Source organism: Narcine bancroftii, chromosome 4, assembly GCF_036971445.1.
Source record: "Narcine bancroftii isolate sNarBan1 chromosome 4, sNarBan1.hap1, whole genome shotgun sequence".
Classification (NCBI taxonomy): Eukaryota; Metazoa; Chordata; class Chondrichthyes; order Torpediniformes; family Narcinidae; genus Narcine; species Narcine bancroftii.
In genome coordinates, this window is record NC_091472.1 from 249,882,019 (window position 1) to 249,906,385 (window position 24,367).

A 24,367-nucleotide genomic window follows, 5' to 3' on the forward strand; every position below is an offset into this window, starting at 1 on the left:
TTCATAATTTGTCCTAATAATATATTCAATCTTTCCAAAATATTTCTACTTTAACACAGGACCAAACTGAATGTTCAAAGGTCCCTACTTCATTATTACATCTAAAACATTTATCAGAATAATTTAAGTTTAGTCCTTTTAATTTACTTGGAGTATAATACAATGGATGTAAAAAATTATACTGTACCATTTGATATCTAACATTATTGTATTTGTTACGTTCTCTTGGCACAATCGTGACCAACTTCTTGAATTTGTATATTTAAATATTTTTCCCATCTTTGTTTTTTTTAATTTATATAATACTTTTTTTTCCCCATAGTATCTTGTAATTTTATATACATATCTGTAATTAAATATTCAAATTGACTTTGTTCCAGCAGTCTTAAACTCATACCTAATTTCCCTTTTAAATATATTTTAAGTTGATAGTATGAAAAAAATTATTATTTTTATATTTCATATTTCTCTTTCATTTGTTCAAAAGTCATAAAAAAGGAGCCTAAAAAACAATCTCATTCTCTGTGACCTTTACTGAACCAAATATTTAAAAAAAAAAGGATTATTCAAAGTAAAGGAAAAAGCTGATTTTGTTTTAACCACATCTTTGGTATTTGATCATTTTTAATTCCTCTTTCTGTGTGAATTCCATTCCATTACCTTAAGAAAATGCTTTAATATTCGTACTTCTGTTTTCTTTTTCATTTACTCATTATTCCATTTATACGAAAAAAGCTCTGGATTGATTGCTCCTATTTTCTTCATTTCAATATGAACCCACGCTGTTTTTTCTCCAATTTGATAACTGAAGGACACGAATCTTAATTGGACTGCCTTATAATAATTTTTTAAATTTGGTAATCTTAATCCTCCTTGTTCAAATTTCAAAGTCAGTCTTTCCAGAGGTGATCTTGGCATTTTATCTCTCCAAATAAATGTCCTCATATTTTTACTTAGTTCTTGCAAAAACTTCTCTGGTATAGGATGGGTAATGATTGAAATAAGTACTGTATTCTTGGAAAAATGTTCATCTTGACATAATTTACCCATCCTATTAAAGTTATTGGCAAATCTTTCCACTTTTTAAAAATCTTCCTTTTTTTTAAATAGTGGTCTGTAATTCAATTTAAATAAATTATTTATATCTCTATCGATTTTTATTCCTAAATATTTAATTGCTTCTTTTTTCCATTTAAATTTTGTCTTTTTTTTACTTTGTGTATAATCCCTTATCAACCATAAGCATCACTTCAGTCTTATCAACATTTACTTTATAACCTGATACTAAACCATATTTTACTAATCTTACATTTAATTTTCCCATTGATATTTCTGGTTTTGTTAAATAGACTATAACATCATCTGCAAATAAACTAATTTTATGTTCTTTATTGTCTGTCTCAAAACCTTTAATCTCATTGTCTCTTCTAATTATTTCCGCCAAAGATTCTATGGCCAAAGCAAATAAAAATGGTGATAATGATCCTTGTCTAGATGATCTCTCTAATGAAAAAGACTTTGATATTTGCCTATTTGTGACCACTTGATATTTTGGTTGTTTATATAATGCTTTTATCCAATCTATAAAAACAGTCATAATTCCAAACGTACTTATTAATACCTTAAATAAAAAGTCCCATTTTAGTCTGTCAAATTGGTTTTTCTGCATCTAATGTGGCCATTACTGTTGTTTTTTTTTCTTTTGTGCTACACTAAATTATCTACAGATCTTCTATTTTTAATAAAACCTGTTTGATCCATATTTATTAATTTTGGTAAATATCTATGAGCTAATAATTTAGATACAATTGTATAATCTGTATTTATTAATGATATAGGTCTATAAGAGGAATGTTGTAAAGGATCTTTCTTTTTTTTGCAATAACTGACCAATGCTGTTTTAAAAGATTCTGGCAGATTATATGATTCTCTCATTTGATCTAATACTTTCAATAATGCAGGAGTTAACAATTCCTTAAATTCTTTATAAAACTCCGGAGGAAAATCATCTTCTCCAGAGGCTTTATTATTCTGTAATGACATCAGAGTCTCATATACTTTTATCACAGAAAAAGGATTAGATAACTCTAATTTTTCTTCTAAATTTAACATAAGTAATTTAACTTGTGATAAATATTTCTCTTTTTTCATCTTTCAGAGATTGATATAACTTTTTGTAAAAATTTCTAAAATTATCATTTATTTCTTGTATCTTATAGGTGATTTGGCCAGTTTCCTTCTTCATTGCAACTATTGTTCTTGATACTTGTTCAGCTTTTAATTGCCATGCTAATTCTTTATGAACTCTTTTATCTAGTTCATAATATTTCTGTTGAGTTCTCATTATATCTCTTTCTACTCTATAAGTTTGTGTTGTATTAAATCTTAATTTTTTATTCCAATAATTTATTTTCTCTTCATTTTTTTGGATATGTAATTCCTTCTCTAAATTTAATATTTCCTTTTCCAATTGGTATACCTCTTTCATATGTTCTTTCTTTATCTTAGATGTATAAACTTATTATTTGATCTCTTAAATATGCCTTCTTGGAATCCCATTTAGTAAAATCATTCATTTTTGAATTTTCATTAATTTCTAGAAAACATTTTATCTGTTGTCTCAGAAAAACACAAAAATCTTTTCCCTTTAATAATATTGTATTAAGTCTCCATCTATAACCTATGTTTTATTAATTCTTCAATGCAATTGACAAAATTAAAGGTGAATGATGAGATGAAACTCTTGCTTGATATTTATTCTACCTTTTGAACTCTAACTTGTAACTGTGCAGAGGCTATAAACATAACTATACCTGAAAGGCTAAAAAGAATAGTCTTTATCACTTGGATAAGTTCTTCTCCAAATATCTAAAAGTCCCGTATCTTTTATTAAACCTTTAGCAATCTAAACTACTTTATTTTTTATAATCTTACTACCCAATCTATATAACTTTGGATCTAAGGTAAAATTGAAATCTCCTCCTACTAATATTTTCCCTTTTGTACTCATTAATTGCATAAATATGCCTTGTATAAATTTTCCATCATCTGCATTTGGTCCATAAACATTCAATAAGGTCCAATATTTTAATAAATTTGACAATTAACCATTACATACTTTCCCGCTATAATTATAGTAGTATTTAATATTTAATTGGTAAATTTTATGTATTAATATTGCCACACCTCTAGCTTATGAATTAAACGAAGATGTCAATACCAAGCCAACCCAATCTCTTTTCAACCTTTGATGCTTCTTTTCCATCAAAAGTTTCTTGCAAAAAAGCTATATCTACTTTTGTTTTTTTTCCCTTATGTATTAGTAATTTTTTCTGTTTTATTTGATTCTGTATTCCATTATATTAATACGAGCAAAACTGAATTTCCCTGCCATCAGGTACCTCTATAAAATCCTTTGTCCATCCATCCACGTTCTCCCACTCCTCCCACTTTCACAGTGCTAGCAACATATCTAATATTATTCTTAATTAATCTAGGCATACAACAAGAATAAATAAATAGAAAACAATAGAAAAGAAATCCCCCCCTCCCCCAAAAGGTGAATGATGTTTTAACAGCTTTAACTCCCTGATCTATACAGGTTGTGGTAAAAACCACACTTGCTTGCATGATTCCATAGTACTCAGCTCCAGTTTCCCAACTAACTCACTCAAAATACTATACAGTCCCCCGTTGCATTATGACTATTCATTCTTATTCATTCAAGAATCTTTTAAAACATATATAGATCAATTATGTTAAAACCTTCCTCCCAATTAAACACTCTCAAAATTTTCAGTTACATCTTAACTCTTTCACACTCATAGGGACTTTTCAAGTATCAACAGCCACCTGCCTGTCTCTTTCTGGCATACACCTTTGCCTCATTGGGCTCTTTAAAAAAAAAAAAAAATTTTCCGTCTGGGACAAAAACTTTTAAAACTGTCGGATACCTCAAGACAAAGGCATAACCTTTTTTCCATGATACATTTTTAACTGTATTTCTCTGTATTCCTTTCTCTTTTTTAACAATCAAAACTTATATCAGGGTAAAAGAAAATTTTACTCCAATTATAAACCAAAGGTAACTTTCTTTTGCCTGTTTAGCCGGAAGTTCCAAGATCTCTCTTACTTCATAACAAAGAAATTTAACAAGAATCGGATGATACCTCTGATCTGGTTGTGGCTTTGGTCTCAGTGCTCTATGTGCTCTCTCAATCTCAATGACTCCTTGAAATTCAGTTACTCCCAAAGTTTCCGGAATCCAACGCTGTAAAAACTTCTTAATTTTCTGTCCTTTATTTGTTATTCCTTAAACTGAAAATTTATAAAATGTCAATTTTTTGCATTAATTGTTATTTTGTTGAAGCCACTTCAACTTGTACCTTCTTCATTTATTCCTTAATGCTTTGAATTTTAAATTCATATTCTTTAATTTTTTTCATCTATAACTTCAAATCTTTTGTTCACCTGCTGCATCATTTTTTCCACTTCCCTTATAAAACTCTTTTCAGCTATGTTCTATCCACATTTCTTAACTTCATCCATTAATAACATCATAGATTGCTGGAAATTATCCATATAATTCTTCATATCAGCTGTAGAAATAAATGTCTCTTTCATTTTCTCCATTCTGTCCATAAATTCTTGTTCAGATTGTTTCTCTTGCTCTTCCTGTCCACTGGAGCTGGAAACCTCTTGAGCCTTTTTTAAAACTGCCTCCTTTTTTTGCACTCTGTGCATGCGCGACTCCTCACTCATGTGCAGAGTTACTTCTTCACCTGTAGTGAGCTGCCATTGTCGGGAAAGACCCTGCACAGCAATGTCCAAGGTCTCTGGAGCTCCCGGCTTGTCTCCCTTGGCCAGTACCTTACGCACAGCTCCTGGAACCTTCCTCAAGGTAGGCCTCTCTTCTTTATCTCAAGCTTTTTCTTGCTCCGTTTCTTGTGTTACTACAGCTGGTTTTTCTTTCTTCGGGGGCATTTTAAATTGTTCTTTAAATCTTCAAATACTACTTCTATTTTTCTCAACTTTTTCAACCTTTTTTAACTCTTTTGGAATTTGCAAAACATTTTCCACCCCATGCAGTGATGCACCCTGATAGGATTCTTTCATCGATAGAAGTTCTTAAGTGATGCCGCTGATATACCAAATTTCTTCTGCCTTCTGAGGATGTGGAGACACTTAGTACACGTTCTTGACTTTATTGATGTGGGTGGACCAGGACATGTCACTGGTGACGTCTAGCTCTCGGAACTGTCTGCTATCTCCACTTCAGCTCGGTTTAACAGACTGGTCAGTGAGTTCTGCCCCACCTCTGGAAGTCTACAGCCAACTCATTGGATTTGCTGAAATTGAGGGGGAGGTTGCTGTTCTGTCTCTATCTCTCCACTATTCTGAACTTTTTCATTTTTAGAGATCCTGCCAACGAAGGTGGTGTCATCTGTGAATTTGTCCATGAAGTCATGGGTGTGCAGGGATTATAATAGAGGGCTCAGTGTTGTCAAGCCTTGTAGTTTCCTGGTGCTGAGGATGATCAAAGAAGAGGTGCAGTCACTAATCTTCACTGATGGCAGCCTGTGGGATTGCAGAGGGATGAGCTGAGAACAAGGTCATTTATCGTGGGGATTAATTTGCATGATATTTTTGTGCTTCAAGTGGAGCTATAGGCAACAAAGAGTAGGTGACTTTGTTGCCAAGATGTTCCAGGGCAGACTGTAGGGCCAGGAGATGGCTTTTATTGGAATGCGAACTGGAGTGCATCGAGGGTGGCTGGTAGTCTGGAGTTAATGTGAGCCAAGGAGTGAAATGTGAAAGTCTGCAGACATTGTGATTCTAGTAAGAACACAGAAATGTTGGAGGAACTCAGCAAGTCTTGTAGCGTCCATAGGAGGTAAAGATACCTTACCTTGAAGAAGGGCCCAATCCCAATATGCTGGTTATATCTTTGCTTCCAATGGATGCTGCAAGACCTGCTGAGATCATCAGCATTTCTGTGTTTTTAATGTGACCCATATCCACGATGCAGAAGTGGACTCTTTGAGTCTTGTTGGCATTGCATTCAATCAAGCAAGTAGAGAGTGATGAAAAGGCTTATAGATTTATGTCATTGCTTAAAATGATTGACAGGAGGTTTACTTGCTTTCAAGTAATTTCACCTTGCTTTTGCTCTAACTTTATGCTTGTTATTTCAATTGAACCTCTGTGGGATTAAGTGGATTTAGATGCGTCAATAAAGTATTATTTGTGATCATTATAATCACCGTGGCAACTGTTTCCTGCTTTTGGTTCTCAATGTAAAGAGCTTTTATTATTTATCTTGTTGTTAATTTGTCCCACTGTAATCTCTTTTTTGCCATGGACTTGCCCTTCTTTCTCTCAGTTATGGACTGGATATGCTACCAAAACAGCATTTGATTCACAAATGAATAAGTCTAAGCGAAAAAAAAAATACTAATTGCAGCATTCCCATAAACCACAAACAGACTTCATTATTTTCTATTTGGCTCATAAAGCAAATTTGAGTTTAATTGGCATTCACATCAGTTCGAAGTGTCAATTTGGTGACTCTTTTTAGTTTTTGATTTTGATTTCCAACATCCTTTTGCTTCAATTATTTTTGCCTTTGTTTGTTTTCCATGAAATGACTCGTGCATGGGAGTGATAGTTGCCATAACTGAAAACTATATTGTAGTTATTTATTATACTTTTAGAATTATAGTTGTAGAATGGCATGTAAATTGTTAGGATTTTCAAGTATAACAATAATAATGAACAGAAATTTTATGAACATACATTTGCCTTGAAAAATTGTTTAGTGCCCCAGTGTTTTGAGCTGCTCTACAAAATAAAACAGCAAACATGCATTTATGGATTGCCTTTAATGTGGAAAAGCATTCAAGGGTGTAATGACAAAAAGATGTTCAAGCAAACAAGAAAGGATCAGGGATATGACTGTTTAGATGAGCAAGAGAGTGGGGGATGGGATCCTCGAGCTCTTTGTCAAGGACTTGGGTGATGAAGGAGCCTCCAAAAGTATGCAAAGAAATGGTGGGTATTTCAGAGCTTGATGCCCAGACAGTTAAAAGGAAGGGTAGTAGAGGGGTGCAGAAGAGGCTACCTTAAGACTTTAAGAAAATCACTTCTATTACTGGAAAGCAAAACATGTGAGGAGGTGAAAAGTCAGGAAGGAAATTAAAGATGATTGTAATTTGCATTGCAGTATGAGACTGAGAGCTGATTGTGATGCTTGATAGGACTCTGACGCCAGAGTTATTGGTGACCCGAGGGTGGAAGTAAGGAAGTTAGTTTGGGGAACGATGCACCAGTTAGCTCTGAAGGCAACAGATGTGGATCTGGGGTTCAATGGGAAATAGGCTGATACAAGGGGAGAGGCATGTGATGTTTTTGAAAGATTGGATGAGGCCAAAAACTTAGGATGCTGAAATTGTTCACAGTTTGAAGTAGTCTTGCGCAGTGACCAAGGGTGGAGATGAAATTCCTGATTAGTCAGGAATGCAGCAGTTGCTATTCTGGATGCTGGTGTTGGCTGCGATCAAAAGAGGTGATCCAGAAACAGGGATGAACGGCATCAGTATGCATTCCAGAGCCATCCTCAATCCCTCTCTGGGCGATGAAGTCATCCTTCTTGCAGATGGGGAAGAGGAGGGGGCTGGGCATCCTTGTAGATCTCTTAAGGGTGTAGGAGCAGGATGAGAAGTTCCTGCTGGGGTGTGCTCAGTTTGCTGCGATGGGACCCAAAAGTAAAAGTTACATTGGAAAGGAACACTGGAAAAGGATGGCATGATTAGCAAAAATGAGCTGCTGGAGGAACTCAGTTGGTTAGACAGCATCTGTGGGTAGAACTGATCAGTCAATGTTTTGGGTCAGGGCCCTTTATCACAACTAAGGTTAAAAAAGGTGATATAGTCCATAAGACATAGGAGCAGAAATAGGCTGTTCAGTGTATCAAGACTGCCTCACCAATCAATCATGAGCTGATCCATTCTCTCACAGCCATGCTGCCCAGCTTTCTCCCCATAACTTTTGATGCCCTGGCTAATCAAGAACCTATAAAATCTCTGCCTTAAATACACCCAATTACTTGGCATCCACAACTGCCTGTGGAACCAAATTCCACAGATTTATCACATTCTGGCTAAATTCTTCTGCATCTCTGTCCTAAGTGAACAATATTCAACCCTGAAGTTGAGCCCTCTTGTCCTATACTCTCCCCACCATGGGAAAGAACCTTTCTACATTTATTCTGTCAATGTTTCAATGAGATCACAGGCATTTAAGTCCAGAGATCCAGATCAGTACAGTAGGAGGAGGTATGACCTGTGGAAAGCTATCTCCCAGGTGAAGTGGAAATTTCACATGAAAATGGAGACAAGGGACACCTGATGGCTGTGGCAGGGCCTAAATGCCATAACCTGTTATAAAACTAAATCCAGTTAAGTAGCAGACGACAAAGTTTCACTCCTAGAGGAACTCAATGCCTTCTACACCTGATTTGAAGGTATTAACAGCGAAGAACCACCCCTCCACACCCCCATGTCCCGTGATGATCCCATCCTGTTCTTACCTGAAAATGACCTGCTTACTACCTTCAGGAGAGTGAATCTGAGGGAAGCATCTGGCCCGGATAGAGTACCTGGCCGAGTATTAAAAATCTGTGTTGATCCATGAATTCATGGATATTTTTAGTATCTCCCTCCAACCAGGGCATGGTACCCGCCTGTTTCAAACAGACATCAATCATTAACTTGCCTTAATGACTATCAACCAGTAGCACTTATATCGACTGTGATGAAGTGTTTTGAAAGGCTAGTGATATCAGCTCCTGTCTGAGATGTATAGATACATTCCAGTTTGCCTGTCATTGTTACAGGTCTATGGTGGATGCCATCTCATTGGCTCTGCACAAAGCTCTGGAACACCTGGACAGCAAAGATGCATGCTCTTTATTGACTACAGTTTGGCATTTAACACCATCATCCCCTCAAAACTGATCAGCAAATTCCAAGACCTGGGAGTTAACACTCCTCTGTGTAATTGGATCGTGGATTTCCTCACCTCCAGAACACAATCAGTGAAGATTGGTAAGAACATCTCCACAATCTCCATCAGTACTGGAGCACCACAGGGCTGTGTTCTTAGCTCCCTGCTCTACTCACTTTACACCTACAATTGTGCGGCTATAAATTTGTCGATGATACCACAGTAGTGGTTTGTGTAAAGGAAGGAGATGAGTCAGGATATGGGAGGGAGATTGAAAACTTGGCTAAATGGTGCACTCAATGTCACCAAAACCAAGGAGCTGATTGTTGACTTCAGGAAAGGAAAGCCAGAGGTATACAATCCAGCGATCATTGTGGGAATCAGAGGGGAAGAGGGTGAGCACATTTAGGTTCTTGGAAGTCACTATCTCTGAGGATCTTTCCTGGATCCAACACAACAATGGCACTGTGAAGAAAGTACGTCAGCACCTCAGGAGTTTGCAGAGGTTTGATATGACACCAGAAAAGCTGGCAAATTTCTACAGTGGTGTGATGGAAAGTGAACTGACTGACTGCACCGCCGTCTGGTATGGGGACACCAATACCCCTGAGCATAAAATCCTCCAAAAGGCAGTGGACACAGCCCAGGACATCACAGGCAAAACCCTCCTCACTGTTGAGACAGCAATCATCAAAGACCCACCCGACCCAGCACATGCTCTGTTCTCGCTGCTGCCATCAGGAGAGAGGTATAGGTGCCACAACACTTTCACCACCAGGTTCAGGAACAGTTGCTACCCCTCCACCATCAGACTCTCAACAACAAACTCAATCAGAGACTCATTTAGAGGCTCTTACTTGTGCACTTTATTGATTTTCTTATTTATTCCAGTTTGTTTACATTAGTTTTCTGTTTACAGTTCTTTGTTCACATGTCTACGCTGTGTATAGTTTATTTTTTGCACTACCAATTAGTGATAATTCTACTGCGCCTGCAGGAAAAAGATTCTGAGGGTTGTATGTGATATCATGCGTGTACTCTGACAATATATCTGAAATTCTCCTAAATTCCAATGAGTACAGGCCAAGAGCTGTCAAACACTCCTCATGTAATAACCCTTTCATTCCCAGAATCATCCTTATGAACCTTATCTAAACCCTCTCCAGTGTCAGCACATCCTCTCTTAAATGAGGAGCCCAAAACTGATTACAATTCTCTGAGGTCTCACCATTCCATTATAAAGCCTCAACATCACACCCCTGCTCTTATATTCTATTCCTCTTGAAATGAATGCCAGCATTGTATTTGCCTTCTTCACCACTGACTTAACATGCAAGTTTACCTTCAGGCTATCCTGCACAAGGACTGCCAGATCCATTTGCTTCTGGATTCTTTCAATTTTCTCCCCATTTAGAAAATAATCTGCTTATTTATTTTTTCTACCAAAGAGCATTATGCTCCATTTGACTTTTCTCTACCCATTCTCCTAATCTTTCTTAAGTCATTCTGGAGCCTCCCTTTTTCCTCCACATGACCTGCTCTTCATCTGCTTATATAAAGGGAAAAAGAAGCTGGGGAAGGGCCTATAGGTGATGGGCATCAGACATGAAGTGGAGAGGCAGGAAGAGGGAGAGTCCATGGGGGATGGAATGGGTGGGCTTAGTGAGCAAAGTAATTACAGCAGTAGGTAACAAAGAGATGGAGTAAAAACACACAGTAAATGCTGGAAGAACTCAGCTGGTATTGCAGTGTCCATAGTCGATAAAGGTATATTACCGACGTTTTGGGCCTGAGCCCCCCTTCAAGGTATAATCAAAAAGCAGGCAGGCATCTGAATAAAGACTGGGAGAGAAAAAAGGAAGAATGGGAGGCGGAGGAGACCAGACCAGTAAACAAAATGTATTAATTGGACATAATAAGAGGAAAAGTGAGAATTTATTTTTCCTCTGTGAAAGGAGACAGATGTAAAAGGGGAGAGAGATAGAACTGAGGTAAGGCGATAGGGTGATGAAGATGGTGGGGGGGGGGGAGATTTTGTGGGAAAGAGTCAGTGGTTTAATAGAAACTGGATAAGTCTATGTCTTAGTCTGGCAGTACATGAGACCCTGGATAGAGACGTCAGCAAGGGAATGGACGGGGAATTGAAATTGGTGGCCACGGGAGATCCCCAGTATTGCAGCAGACCGAGCAGAGGTGCTCAACAAAGGAATCTCCCAGTCTCTCCGAAGCACTGGATGCAGTAGATGACCCCTGCAGATTTACATGAAAATGTTACTTCACTTGGAAGGACTGTTTGGGGCCCAGAATGGTGGTGAGGGAGAAGGTGTGGGCGCAAGTGGAGCATCTCCTGCGGTCACAGGGTAGGTGTCAAGGTAAAAATTTGTGGGGAGGGATGGAAACGATAAATGTGGGGTTACCAAAAATCAAAATAAAATCCATGCTCATGCTGTTCGGTTTAAAGCTGTCTATATGACAGCATAGCATTGGAGTCTAACCAACAAAAAAAAGGAATTATCTTGGAATAATTGGAGAAAAGGCTCAAAAGAGGTAGTACAATCAAAAGAACAAAACATCTAAACAAACGTGTAATTAATTGACAAAAGGAGTATTTGAAAAATGTACTTATTTTAAGATTAAAGGACTGTAAAATTGTTATTGTGTTACAAATAAATAAAGATCAAAACTTGAAAAGTTTTTTTTCTCTTTAAATAATTGCTGGGTTGACTGCAAGTTCAATGGAGTGTGTTTGTACACAGGTCTGTTCCCAGATGTAGGAGGAGGTTACTTCTTGCCAAGACTGGAAGGGAAACTTGGCTTGTTCCTCGCCTTAACAGGATTTAGAATAAAGGGACGAAATGTGCATGAAGCTGGTGTTGCTACTCATTTTGTAAAGTCTGAGAAGGTAACTTTGTTTCTTCACAACATCTGCTAAGTAAAATTCAGAATCAAAGCTGGGAACATTTAGTTGTGTGCGTAACCTATGTGACATTTACTTTCAGAGACGAAGGTGGTAATTGCTACACAAACATCAGAATTGGCAAACCAAACACATTACTTCAGGAAAACCAAGCTGATACCATTGTATAACTGCTGAAACTGCTACTGTGGTGAAGATTAGCATCACACACTGAATTTTAAAAAAAATACAGCAGAGTTGATTTTTAGTTTCCAAAATGATGGTTGAATCAATATTTTTCTTATTTGTAAAGCCCAGTCCAAATCCCCTGGAATTTCTGAAGTGGAGAGGGAGGGGACAAGGCAGAACAATTAATCTTGTGATCCATGTTTATGTTGGCTGGAAAATGGTTGTGGACTCAGTTAACAAACTACACAAGGGTAATACTTCTGTATGCCTTGGGTGTTTTTATTTTCACAATAATTGAACTGTGCCACAGTTTGAAAGACACTGGCAAAGAATGCACAGTCTTTTTGTGAGAAATTTTGGTTGGTATTACAGGAGCAATGGAATGAAAGGAAGTTTTCCAATTAATAAAGCAACTTTTGCCTTTGGACAGCTAAGGATTTGGAGTCATTGGTAAATTGTAAACTTCAGTAATCTTTTTGTACTCCACAAGGCCCCTTCAACAGAGATTGATAATAATCAGGGAATTTGACCAGGTTGAGTCTGAGGCATAAATCCTGCTCAGGACTCTGAGCAAGAAGTTCCATTCTCTTTGTATCCACCTGACAATGCCTCAATTGAATGTTTCTCTTGGTGCTGGGAGTGCCAGCCTAGATTTTTTTCAGCAAAACCCTGAGACAGTGTGATAGTACAGATTCTATCACCAATGTGTATATGTACAGATTGTAGTGTAGGATGACTGTGATTGGCTGAGAGTGTAGCCATGCCTACTGGCAGGTCTTAAAGGGTTGCTCTTAGCCAGACCAGGTCATTCTGGACTGGTCGACCTACATGTGATATGCTCCAGTCTTCTAGTTAATAAAAGCCTTGGTTTGGATCAACAAGCCTTTATTCTTTCGGCACCCTACAGACAACTAACAATGAGAATACATGCAATGAATGGCCAGACGATGAAGTTTGCAATGATTTACTGCCCTGTGAACCTTGGAAATGTTATAGAGTTTATGACTCATCCGTGCAGTTTGATAGATCCAATCACTGAATAACAGGAGATGACTTAAGAAATGGAGGGAGGGGAAGACCCCTTAACCCCTTGCATCAGATCCTCCAATTTGACTGCTGTTGATCTTTAACGTCAGCTCCACTTTCCTGCTTTAATCCCTTAACCCTTGATTTTGTTAATATCTGAAAATTTACGACCTGTGTTCCGAGTATATTTGGCAACCAAGCTTTCACAGATCTTTTGGGTGGCTGATTTCACACCATCAGGCAAACAAATTTCTTCTCATCCTGTCAGGAATATTCTTCCCATTTATTTTGAGACTTTGACCTGTGGTAGTAGAAATCCTAGCCAGGGGCAATATTATCCCTGCATCTACCCTGGGAAGTCCTGTACGAACTTTGTTGTTTTCGGCAATATCTTATTTTACAAAACTTGAGAGTATAGGTCTGTACTTCTTGATTTGTCCTTGTTTGGCAAACCTGCTATTCCCATGAATCAATCTGATTAACTTTTTCTGCACTCTGTCTCCAAATATTATAATAACCTTTTTGTAGTGAGACTAGACTCGTACATAAAATTCCAGGTGCAGTTTCACATGGAACCTATGCAAGTTGAGAAAGATGTCTCTTGTACTCAAATGCTGACCTCAAATTTTTCCACATTATATTCCCAGTCACACATCTGACCAGTCAGAAGCTTCTGTTTCCTCCTCACAGCCCACAGCTCCATCATAATTAAATGTCTTGGAGTTGTCTGCTTATTGACTCAATCAACTGCAAAATTGCTTGTCAATCAAAATAATCTTATAAAAATTAAAATGCTAAAGCAACCTTTCTGAATATAGGTAGATAATTCTCCAAATTAGCAAAAACTAATGTCAAAGCAAAAGGAATTCAGTATAAAATTCAGTTTCCAATCACAATTGGATTTTTTGCTCAGAGTTTGTGCATTTCTAAACCTTTTTGTAGGTCCACTGTACATAATGTGCACACTTGTTGTATGAATTGACTTTGATATCACATAGCGTACTTTGAAAATTTTAACATCTTGTGTAAAGTTGTTTGTGATTCTGAAGCATGACACTTGTCATGAAGCAGGGGACCCACCAGAAGGTCTGCTTCTGAATTTGTTACGGGGAAAGGTTTTCCCTTATCTTTGGGCACGGAGCCCACGGCATCAATCTGCAATCCTGCTTTTTGAAATTTTTCTCAGTGCTTCCTCGGCTTCAACATCCTTCTTGATGGCAGTTTTAGTCAGCCTCCTACTGGTATCTCCAGTGATGTCTCCAATGGTCCCTTCTTCCTTCATCTCCTGCAGTTGATCAGGTGTCTGATTCCAGAAGCCTCTTCTCTCACTGACCTATGGCTCCAACTTTCCTTTTGATTTCCCCGACACAAACTCAGAGGTATCCACCACCTACAAAATGTGCTAAAAACAAACACTTTTGCACCTTCCATGATTAAATTTCTCCCTGGTTTATTCTACCAGATTCCTAAAGGCTCCCACATTGTGCAAAGCATCATAATAGTGCAGCACAGGAATGGGCCCTTTGACCCACCATGCCAATAAAACCATTTCACTCATCCCATTTGCCTGCATTAGGCCTCTATCCTTCCATGCCATGCCTATTTAAATGCTTACCTAAATGTTGAGCAGTTAGCGTAATTCTATTACAGCACCAGTGACTTGTGTTTGAACCCGTTGGTGCCTGTAAATTGTATGTTCTCCCCATTTCGGTTTGGGGATTTCTCCAGATGCTTTGGTTTCCTCCCATATTTCAAAGACATGCAGGGTTAGAAGGTTAATGAGTGACATGGGTGTATTTACATGGCACATGCTCATGAGCTGAAAGGTCTTGTTACTGGGCTATAGCTCTAAATTAAATTAATATACAGATTGTATCTGACTCTACCACTTCCTCTGCCTGCAAGTTCTAGATATCAACTACTCTGTGTTTAAACAAATAAACTTGTTCCTCAATCTCACTTTAAAACTCATTCCTCTCACCTTAAACCTAAACCCTCGTGTGTTTGACAGCACGATGATCTTGAAAAAATTATTCTGAATACATGGTATACCTCAGTCCCTAATAATTGTATATATTTCTATCAGATCTACCCTCTGCCTCCTTCAGTCCAGGAAAAATAAATCCAGCCTCTTCAATCCAACCATTGTCTCCAGCACAACCACATCCCTTGTTGAGTGGTGACCAGAATTGCACACAACACTCCAAGTGTGGTATAACCAGTGTTTTGCAACATTGCAAAATACTATCTTAACTTTGGTATTCTATGTCCCGATATATGAAGGCAAGCATGCCTTATGCATTCTTCTGAGTGAAACATGAATGTTTGCAGATGCTGTGATTGTAGTAAAAACATACAGAAATGCTGGAGGAACTTAACCAGTCTCAGAGCATCCAAATGAGGCCTTCTTCAGTCCTGAAATGTCGGTAATACGTATATCTTTACCTTCTATGGATGCTGCAATAATCAGCTAAGTTCCTCCATCATTTCTGTGTTTTTATTATGCATTCTTCAACACTTCCACCAACTTGTGTTCCACTTTCAAGGAACTATGGACTTGAACCTCCAAGCTCCTCTGCTCATCTATATTCCTTCGCACTCTACCATTTGCTCTTTATGGCCTCCCCTTATTTGACTTTCCAAAATACTTCAATACCTTGTATATCATCTCCAGATTTACTAATAATCCTTTGCAATTACCATCCTAGTTGTTTAGTTTATCACAAACAATAAAATGCAGTACACCATTAGTCATAGACTTCCAATCAGAAAAACATCTTTACACCAATTTGCCTCTGCTCCTACCCTAAAATCCAATTTTTGGTCAAATTAGCCAGCTCACTGTGCCCTATGTCTGTAAGTATTCTGGACTGGTCTACCATACAGGGCCTTCTTAATACCTCTCTAAAAGTCCATACAAACAGTATTTTTGCCATGCCATCATCAATCTTATTAGTAACCTCATCAAATACTTAATCAAACATGCGCTTAAGTTTTCAAAGCATGACTCTTTCACAGGACAATGTGAAATATTTTTTCTTTGCTGGAGCAACTGAATTACCCAGTGCAATAAATTAGAATCTATACATTCGCCAGGTCATTACCATTACTTCATCAGAATTCTCGGAATCCATCTCATGAGAAATGCATGAGATTTTTAAAAAAAAGCTTTTAGATACATTTTGTAATACTAAAGCAGAAATTTGTATTACATTTATAAATGGATGTTTAAAAACCTGATTCAACATTTTATTCTGGCTGATAATGGTCAAGATCTGAACTATGGCTGAGACAGTACATTAAAAAAAAAATTACAGCTCAGCATCTAACTGGTTTTGGTCCAGAGCATTTTGAAGATGTGGCTTTAACACTTCCTATCATTTCCTTGTGCAAATCAATGCATGGCTAGAACTGGTCAAATTATTCATTGATCAGCATCTGAACTACACTTTCAAAAAAAATAAATGATAAAACTTTTTTGATATTGTGCAAATAAGCTATATGTAATCGTACAAATAAATTGTATATCTTCTGTCTCAAATTTATTGATATTGAATTTCTTTTTTTTAAAAGATTCAAGCGTTGGAGAAAGATTTAGTGTCATTAAAGTCTCCTTCAAAAGAAGATGTTGCAGATTTGTTAAATTCTTATCACGTCAAGGTACAATTATCTTTGAAATCTCATGACTTGGACTGCTGCTACTTTGAACCCTCAACAATTTCCGCTACCCATAATGTGATCCCACCACCAGACCCATCTTCCCCCTCCTCCCCTCTCCACTTTATGCAGGGACCACTTCCTCCGTGACTCCATCGTCCACTCATCCCTTCCTGCCAATGGCACTTTTGTACCTACCCACGTGACCACAGGAGGTGCTGCACCTACGCCCTTACCACCCCCTCTTTTACCACCATTCGAGATCCCAAGCAGTCCTTCCAAGTAAAGCAACACTTGTCTGCCTGCTGTAATAGAGAGGATCTCCCAATGGCAACTCCTTTTAATTCCATGCTCCATATCCATGCTGACATGTCTGTCTATGGTCTCATTCACTGCCAGACTGAGATCACTCGCAAATTGGAGGAACAACACCCTTCTAGGCACCATTCAACCAGATGGCATTAACATTGACCTCCGTTTTCCACCTCCCTCTCCCGTCACTCTTTCCCTATCCCTCTGTCTCCTTTCCTCCAGCTGTGCAGTCACAGAGCTACCCCCCCCCCCCGCCCCGATTAATTCTCAGCGTTTCTCTCATGCCCTCCTATTCATGCCAACCTATGGCCTCTTGGCTGTTGACCTGAGCTCTTCCCCTGACCCTCCTCCCAACTTTTATTTAAGTCCTGCTTGCTTTTTGCTCATGTCTTGTCGAAGGGCTCAGACCTGAAACGTTAATTATATATCTTTGCCTTGTATGAAAGCTGCGGGACCTGCTGAGTTCCTCCAACACTTTTGTGTATTTACTCTCAACCCTAGCACTTGTTTTCATTAATCCAGAGTATCTTGTTGTGACATTGTCCTGTGGCTTTGAGTATAGGGAAAATATCCTCTCACATTCTTCAAGCCTTGGTCAAATGTTTTAAAGCATGAGATGAAGCCCTGTGTGAGAGATTGGGCACTCTGCAGTGGAGATCAAAGGCATTGATTCTATGTTGTTATGCCATGTACTTATGCCTCAGCATCATGAGTGTGAATTTGACAATTCACCTTCCATAACTTCATTTATAAACAAGATTTATGCACTAATGTGTTCTGAAAGTTTTAATGTCCATGTAACCTCCGTGCCTCTACAAACACAAGTTGTATTTGTAATCACAGATGTTGTGTTGCTGTAGTACAAAGTTCAGATTTATTTTCAGAGACTATATCTGTACATGACATCACATACAACTCTAAGATACTTTTTTCTGTAGGACAGGCAGAATTTTTACTTATCGGTAGTGCATAAAACTACTCAAGGAAAATTATGCACACAAAAGAGAAATGTAAACAAAGAAAATAGGTAAACAAATTGGCTGTGCAATACAGAAAAATATATGTTCCATGATAAATAATGTGCAAGGTAAGAGTCCTTAAATGAGTCTTTGATTGAGTTTGTTGTTTAGGAATCTAATGGTGTCTGGTGGTATCTATACCTCTTCCCTGATGGTAATAATGATAACAGATCATGTCTTGGGTGGTGTGAATCCTTGCTGAATGTGCAGCTCTCTGACAGCAACATTCCATGTAAATTTTCTTGCTGGTGGGGAGAGTTTTGCCTGTGATGTACTGGGCTGTGTCCTCTGCCTTTTGCAGGGCTTTCCACTCAGAGGTATTGGTGCCCCCATACCAGGTCAGCACATTTTCCACTGCAGATCTATAAAAGTTTGCCAAGGTTTTCAGTGTCATACCCAACCTCCACAAACTCCTGAAGAGGTAGAGGCACTAATGTGCTTTCTTCATGATGACATTGGTGTATTGGGACCAGGAAAGGTCCTCCAAGATAGTGACTCCGAGGAATTTAAATTTGCTCACCCTCTCCCTTGCTTAGATATCCATGCTTATAAATGTGTATAAACATTGTTCTCACTACCTGAATTATGTCATGAAAACCTTGTAGTTGTTAGCATTTGCATCATGCTATTGTAATTAGTTTTCTTAAATATTGCTCATATTTGCATTTCCTCATGGATAGAACATTTCTGCAATTGATAGCATAAGAATTTTCCAGTCACCATGGATTCGAATATCTATTTGCACTGCATTATTAATATTTACTGGACAGCAGCTTTGCATGGTGTGTGTAAAGTAAATTAGTTTTGAATGAATGGTTCTGAGGTAAAAAGTTGCAAATCCTGTGATAGTACAGGTATTGTCAAAAACTGACTGCAAAAGCTTTTATAAATATGTCAAGAGGAAAAGATTGGTGAAATCCAGGGTAGGTCCTTTGCAGTCGGAATCAGGGGAATATATAATGGGGAATAAGGAAATGGCAGACCAATTAAATTCTTACTTTAGTTCTGTTTTTACAAGAGAGGATACAAATAACCTCCCAAGGATGTTGGGAAACATAGAGACTAATGCAAGGGAGGAACTGAAAGAAATCAGTATCTCTAAGGACATGGTCTTGGGGAAATTGATGGGATTGAAGGCAGATAAACCCCAAGGGCCTGATAATCTACATCCTAGGGTACTTAAGGAAGTGGTCATTCAGATAGCAGATGCTTTAAGAATTATTTTCCAGAACTCGATAGGATCAGTACTCATGGATTGGAGGGTAGCTAATGTTACCCCACTATTTAAAAAGGGGGGTAGAGAAAAAGCGGGGAATTATAGGACGGTGAGTCTGACATCAATAGTGGGCAAAATGATGGAATTCATTATTAAGGATGTAATAGCGGAGCATATGACTAGCAGAGAAGGGATCGGACAGAGTCAACATGGATTTACAAAAGGTAAATCGTGCTTGACAAATCTATTGGAATTCTTTGAGATGGTGACAGGTAAAATAGATGGGGGAGAGCCAGTGGATGTGGTATACCTGGACTTCCAAAAGGCCTTCGATAAGGTCCCGCATAAACGACTGGCTTACAAAATCAAGGCTCATGGGATTGGGGGCAAAGTATTGATGTGGATTGAGAATTGGCTGTCAGGTAGAAGACAGAGAGTTGGGATAAATGGGTCGTTTTCTGAGTGGCAGGTGGTGACCAGTGGGGTGCCACAGGGATCTGTACTGGGATCCCAGCTGTTCACAAGTTACATTAATGATCTGGATGAGGGGATTGGATGTAATATCTCCAAATTTGCAGATGACACTAAGCTAGAAGGGGTTGTGTGCATGGAAGAGGGGGTCAGGAAGCTCCAGTGTGATTTGGATAAATTGAGGGACTGGGCAGATACATGGCAAATGCACTACAATGTGGATAAATGTGAGGTTATCCACTTTGGTAATACAAACCGGAGGGCAGATTACTATTTGAATGGCAATAGATTAAGAGATGGGGAAATGCAGAGAGACCTAGGGGTACTTGTACACCAGTCTCTGAAGGCGAGCATGCAGGTACGGCAGGCAGTTAAAAAGGCAAATGGTATGTTGGCCTTCATATCAAGAGGGTTTGAGTATAGGAACAAGGATATCTTACTGCAGGTGTACAGGGTCTTGGTGTGACCACACCTGGAGTATTGTGTGCAGTTTTGGTCACCTTATCTAAGGAAGGATGTTCTTGCAATGGAGGGAGTGCAGAGGCGATTCACCAGGCTGATACCTGGAATGGCAGGAATGACTTATGAGGAAAGATTGCACAAATTGGGATTGTACTCGCTGGAGTTTAGAAGATTGAGAGGGGATCTCATAGAGACATATAAAATTCTGGCAGGACTGGACAGAATGGATGCAGATGGGATGTTTCCAATGATGGGAAAATCCAGAACCCGGGGCCATGGTTTGAGGATAATAGGCAAACCATTTAGGACCGAGATGAGGAGGAATTTCTTTACCCAGAGGGTGGTGAATCTGTGGAATTCATTGCCTCAGAGGGCAGTAGAGGCTTCATTAAATATATTTAAGAGGGAATTAGATCTATTTCTTCAGTATAAGGGTATTAAAGGTTACGGGGAGAAGGCGGGGTCGGGGTACTGAACTTTAAGATCAGCCATGATCTCGTTGAATGGCGGAGCAGGCTCGAAGGGTCGAATGACCTACTCCTGCTCCTATCTTCTATGTCTATGTCTATGGTTTCCTGTTCTGTTTTTTCATTAAAAGCTGCTGATTCCAAGCAGTTCTGTAAATGGCACAAGGCAATGTTACTGGAAATTAATCTTCTGATACTTCATACTTAAAAATATGAACAATAAAACATTTACAATATATTTGATGTAAACTTTGACAGCTGAATAAGCAAAGATGTTTATTTTTCTTTTCTTGCAGAGCAAAGATGATGATAAATTTGTCTTAGCAGAGCACATGGACAAGATCAATAGGTACTGTGCAATCTGAGATGGTCAAATGGCAGAGTTGACATAAACAACTTGCATCACTCTAACTTCCGTAAGCTATTAACTGTAAATTTAGTTTCTGCATGGTAAACATTGCAGGAACTATTTAGTTAAATAGGCATTTTGTGAATGTACATTCAGTGCTTTATGCAAGCACCGTTTTCCAAATGTTAACATTTAGAGACAAAAGTTTGATACACAAATTGATAATAAAAAGTTATCATTTTTATAATTAAATAACAACTCCCAATTTATTGAATTTATTCACTCCACATTTTGTAACTCCTCTCGCTACGTCCTCCCTGTCCCTAAACCGACTCTCAATGTAATGAGACAGTGTATATTCTTCCATACCTGAAATTGGTGCTGTTTGTGACATACAAAAGAAAGATGCCCTTTTCTATGAAAATGGATAATGGCAGTCATCTTCCATCCCAACCTGAAACTGAAAAGCTTGGATCACAGGTGAATAACAGATTCTGTAGCTCAAATGATATGCACATTTGATAGAATGATACCTCAATATTGATAAAGATTTAGATTTTTTCGGTTAAGACAGTCAGTAAATCATTGGTATATTTCTTGATATCTGTTGAATAGCTGATCTTGACTTGAATAGCATGGATTTTGCTCTTAGCTTAGGTGTGAAAAACCAATTAAGTTTCTTTAGAATTGGAGCGTTTATTTTTTTTTAAAAATCAGAAATTAAATTTAAATTCTCAACTTATCGTGTAAGTACTTGATTATTGCAGCCTGACTACCATTTTAGCATTTAAAGCACATTTACGCCATTTTGAAAGTATATCTGTTTAACTTTTTTAAAAACTAATGCATTGCTGAACTCAGTAGGAATCTCCCTAATTAAATCCAGTAAAAGCAACTTCAATAATCCATAACATGTTAGTTTTATATTTAAAAAAAGGTGAACCAATTCAAAACAGCAGGCAGTATTTTGACATGTATACCTTCATGGTCTGAACCTCAGAAGGCAGAATTCAAATGTTTTTATTTCTTAGCATGGCGAGTAAATGTTTTGTTTTTATAGCATGTTAAAATTACTTGGTATTTGCATTCAGAAACTCTTATGTTCATTCTGCTCTCAGGAATTACTCATCTGAAGAAATTATTTTCAAATGCTATTTGATCACCAGCACTTTCTGTTTTGCATTAGCTACTCATCCAGATAATAGTTTAAAAAAAATGTTCTATGATTTAATAAGGAGGTTTTGTCTACTCATTAAGATTCACAGCTGGCAGGGCTACAAGATTAGTTGTAGCTACCAAGATTATTTATGGTGATTAAACGATGGACCAAATATTGTGCCTATGCAACAGTGTTAAGCCACTTACCTTTATTTTACAGATTGAGTGGATACATTCTGTTTTACAGGTTGTTTAAAGTCAATAGTGTAGAGGAAATCATAGAAAATCTGAAAGAAGATGGAAGTCCATTTGCACTTCAACACTTGGAGGTACAGTACTTTAGATAAGATTGAATTTGAGAAATGTTACACTTAACAAGGCCAAGAACGTTTTACAGATCCTTCTATAATTTAACACTGACACTAATCTGTAACGCAGTCATTTAGATAGCCTACTGGACAAGCATCACTGGATCGGAACTGGAACACATATACTTTTCAATATTTTTCAGCTGATTATGACATTAGTAACCCCCATCTGAAATATTATATTCAGCTTTGGTCACTGTGATGCAGGAAAGATGTCAAGCTGGAAAGATTACAGAGTTAACTTACAAGGATGTTGCCAGGACTAAGGCTTTATTTGTTGGTGTGCAGGAGGATGAGTTAAGTTATAGAGGTGTAGAAAATCATGAGAGGAACAGATCGGGTGAGCACACAGTCTTTTGCTCAGAGTAGCGGAATAGTTAACTAAAGGACATGGGTGAAAGGGGGGAGATTTAATAGAAACATGAGGGTAAATGGCTTTTAAACTGGGAATGGTGAGTGTATGGAATGGGCTACCAGAGGAGGCAGTTGAGGCAGGGTAGTATTGCAATGTTCAAGAAATGTTTGGAACTCAGTAGGAATCTCCCTAATTAAATCCAGTAAAAGCAACTTCAATAATCCATAACATGGAAAGGATAGGTATGGAGGGATGTGGTCTTGGAACAGATAGGTGGGACTAATAAAGGTGGGATATTTGATGTTGCAATTTTTTCAATACATTTAGCCCCAGTTTCCTCAGGAGATCAGGTCACAAATTATAGACCGAGTTTCTTCTATCTTTTGGGCTGGTTTTAAAAACATTGCACTGATAATGGGTTTTACCCATAAAAATGGCCATTACTGTGAGGAGATTAATGACCATTGGGAGGTTTGCTGTTTATTCTTTCTTCAGGTCTTTGATGGGACTCTAAATATTAAACCAAGATGCACACGCCAACCGTGCATCTTGGCAGCTCACAGTTCAGCGGGCTGCAACCTCCTTTGAAGAAGACCGCAGAGCCTACCTCACTGACAAAAGACAAAGGAGGAAAAACCCAACACACAACCCCAACCAACCAATTTTCCCTTGCAACCGTGCCTGCCTGTCCCGCATCGGACTTGTCAGTCACTAACGAGCCTGCAACAGACGTGGACATACCCCTCCATAAATCTTTGTCCGTGAAGCCAAGCCGAAGAAGAAGAAAGAAGAAATATTAAACTAGAACTTTTGAGTACAAGCACTATAATTGTAACCTTTAAACTCTTTTACTATTTATTTAATCCTTGACCATTATTGCCTTAATTTAATTGCTTACTTTAACACAGGAGGCCACAGAAAATCATGAGGAAAATAATTTCATTAACTTTTTGTGAAATAATTACTTAATTTAAAATTCGATGATTCACAGGTTGACACGGTGATTTTAAAATGGGAGGTTTTCTTTACTTTTGGCCTAATTCTGCTGTTATGAGTCCAGAGGACTCCAAAACCCAGCAGCAATAGAAATTCACCAAGACAAATGGTTACTTAAATAAAAGTTGCTTTTCATTTTCTTTAAACATAAAAACAAAATCCAACTTTAACTTATTACTATTAACTAAACCCCCTTTTAATTCTAAGCGCAGGAAAGTTCTTTGATTCACAGTCCAATCATTCAATTCTCACTTCTCCAAGTTCATTGCTATCAGGCAATTCTTATACTGTGCACTGAATTTAACATTTATGAATTTTCACCTTACAGTCCTCTTGTAAGGACTGCAAGTGTTTTCAAAAGGCTGAACTCAGAACTCACAACCCATCTTCAAAATGTGGTTTTCAACAAGCTTGCCATGTTCC

The 24,367-nt window shown here is 38.0% G+C and overlaps 1 protein-coding gene across 5 annotated transcripts in view; it reads left to right on the plus strand.

Annotated features, from left to right (window-relative positions):
- The window catches only part of hibch (3-hydroxyisobutyryl-CoA hydrolase), a 135,161-nt gene that overhangs the window by 73,977 nt on the left and 36,817 nt on the right, over positions 1-24,367 (plus strand). For all 5 annotated transcript variants that reach the window (XM_069934675.1, XM_069934677.1, XM_069934680.1 and 2 more), the window contains exons 8-11: positions 11,760-11,905; positions 16,688-16,774; positions 21,015-21,067; positions 22,473-22,554. In XM_069934675.1, the coding sequence (XP_069790776.1) occupies positions 11,760-11,905; positions 16,688-16,774; positions 21,015-21,067; positions 22,473-22,554 (368 nt within the window). The remainder of the gene's footprint in view (positions 1-11,759; positions 11,906-16,687; positions 16,775-21,014; positions 21,068-22,472; positions 22,555-24,367) is intronic.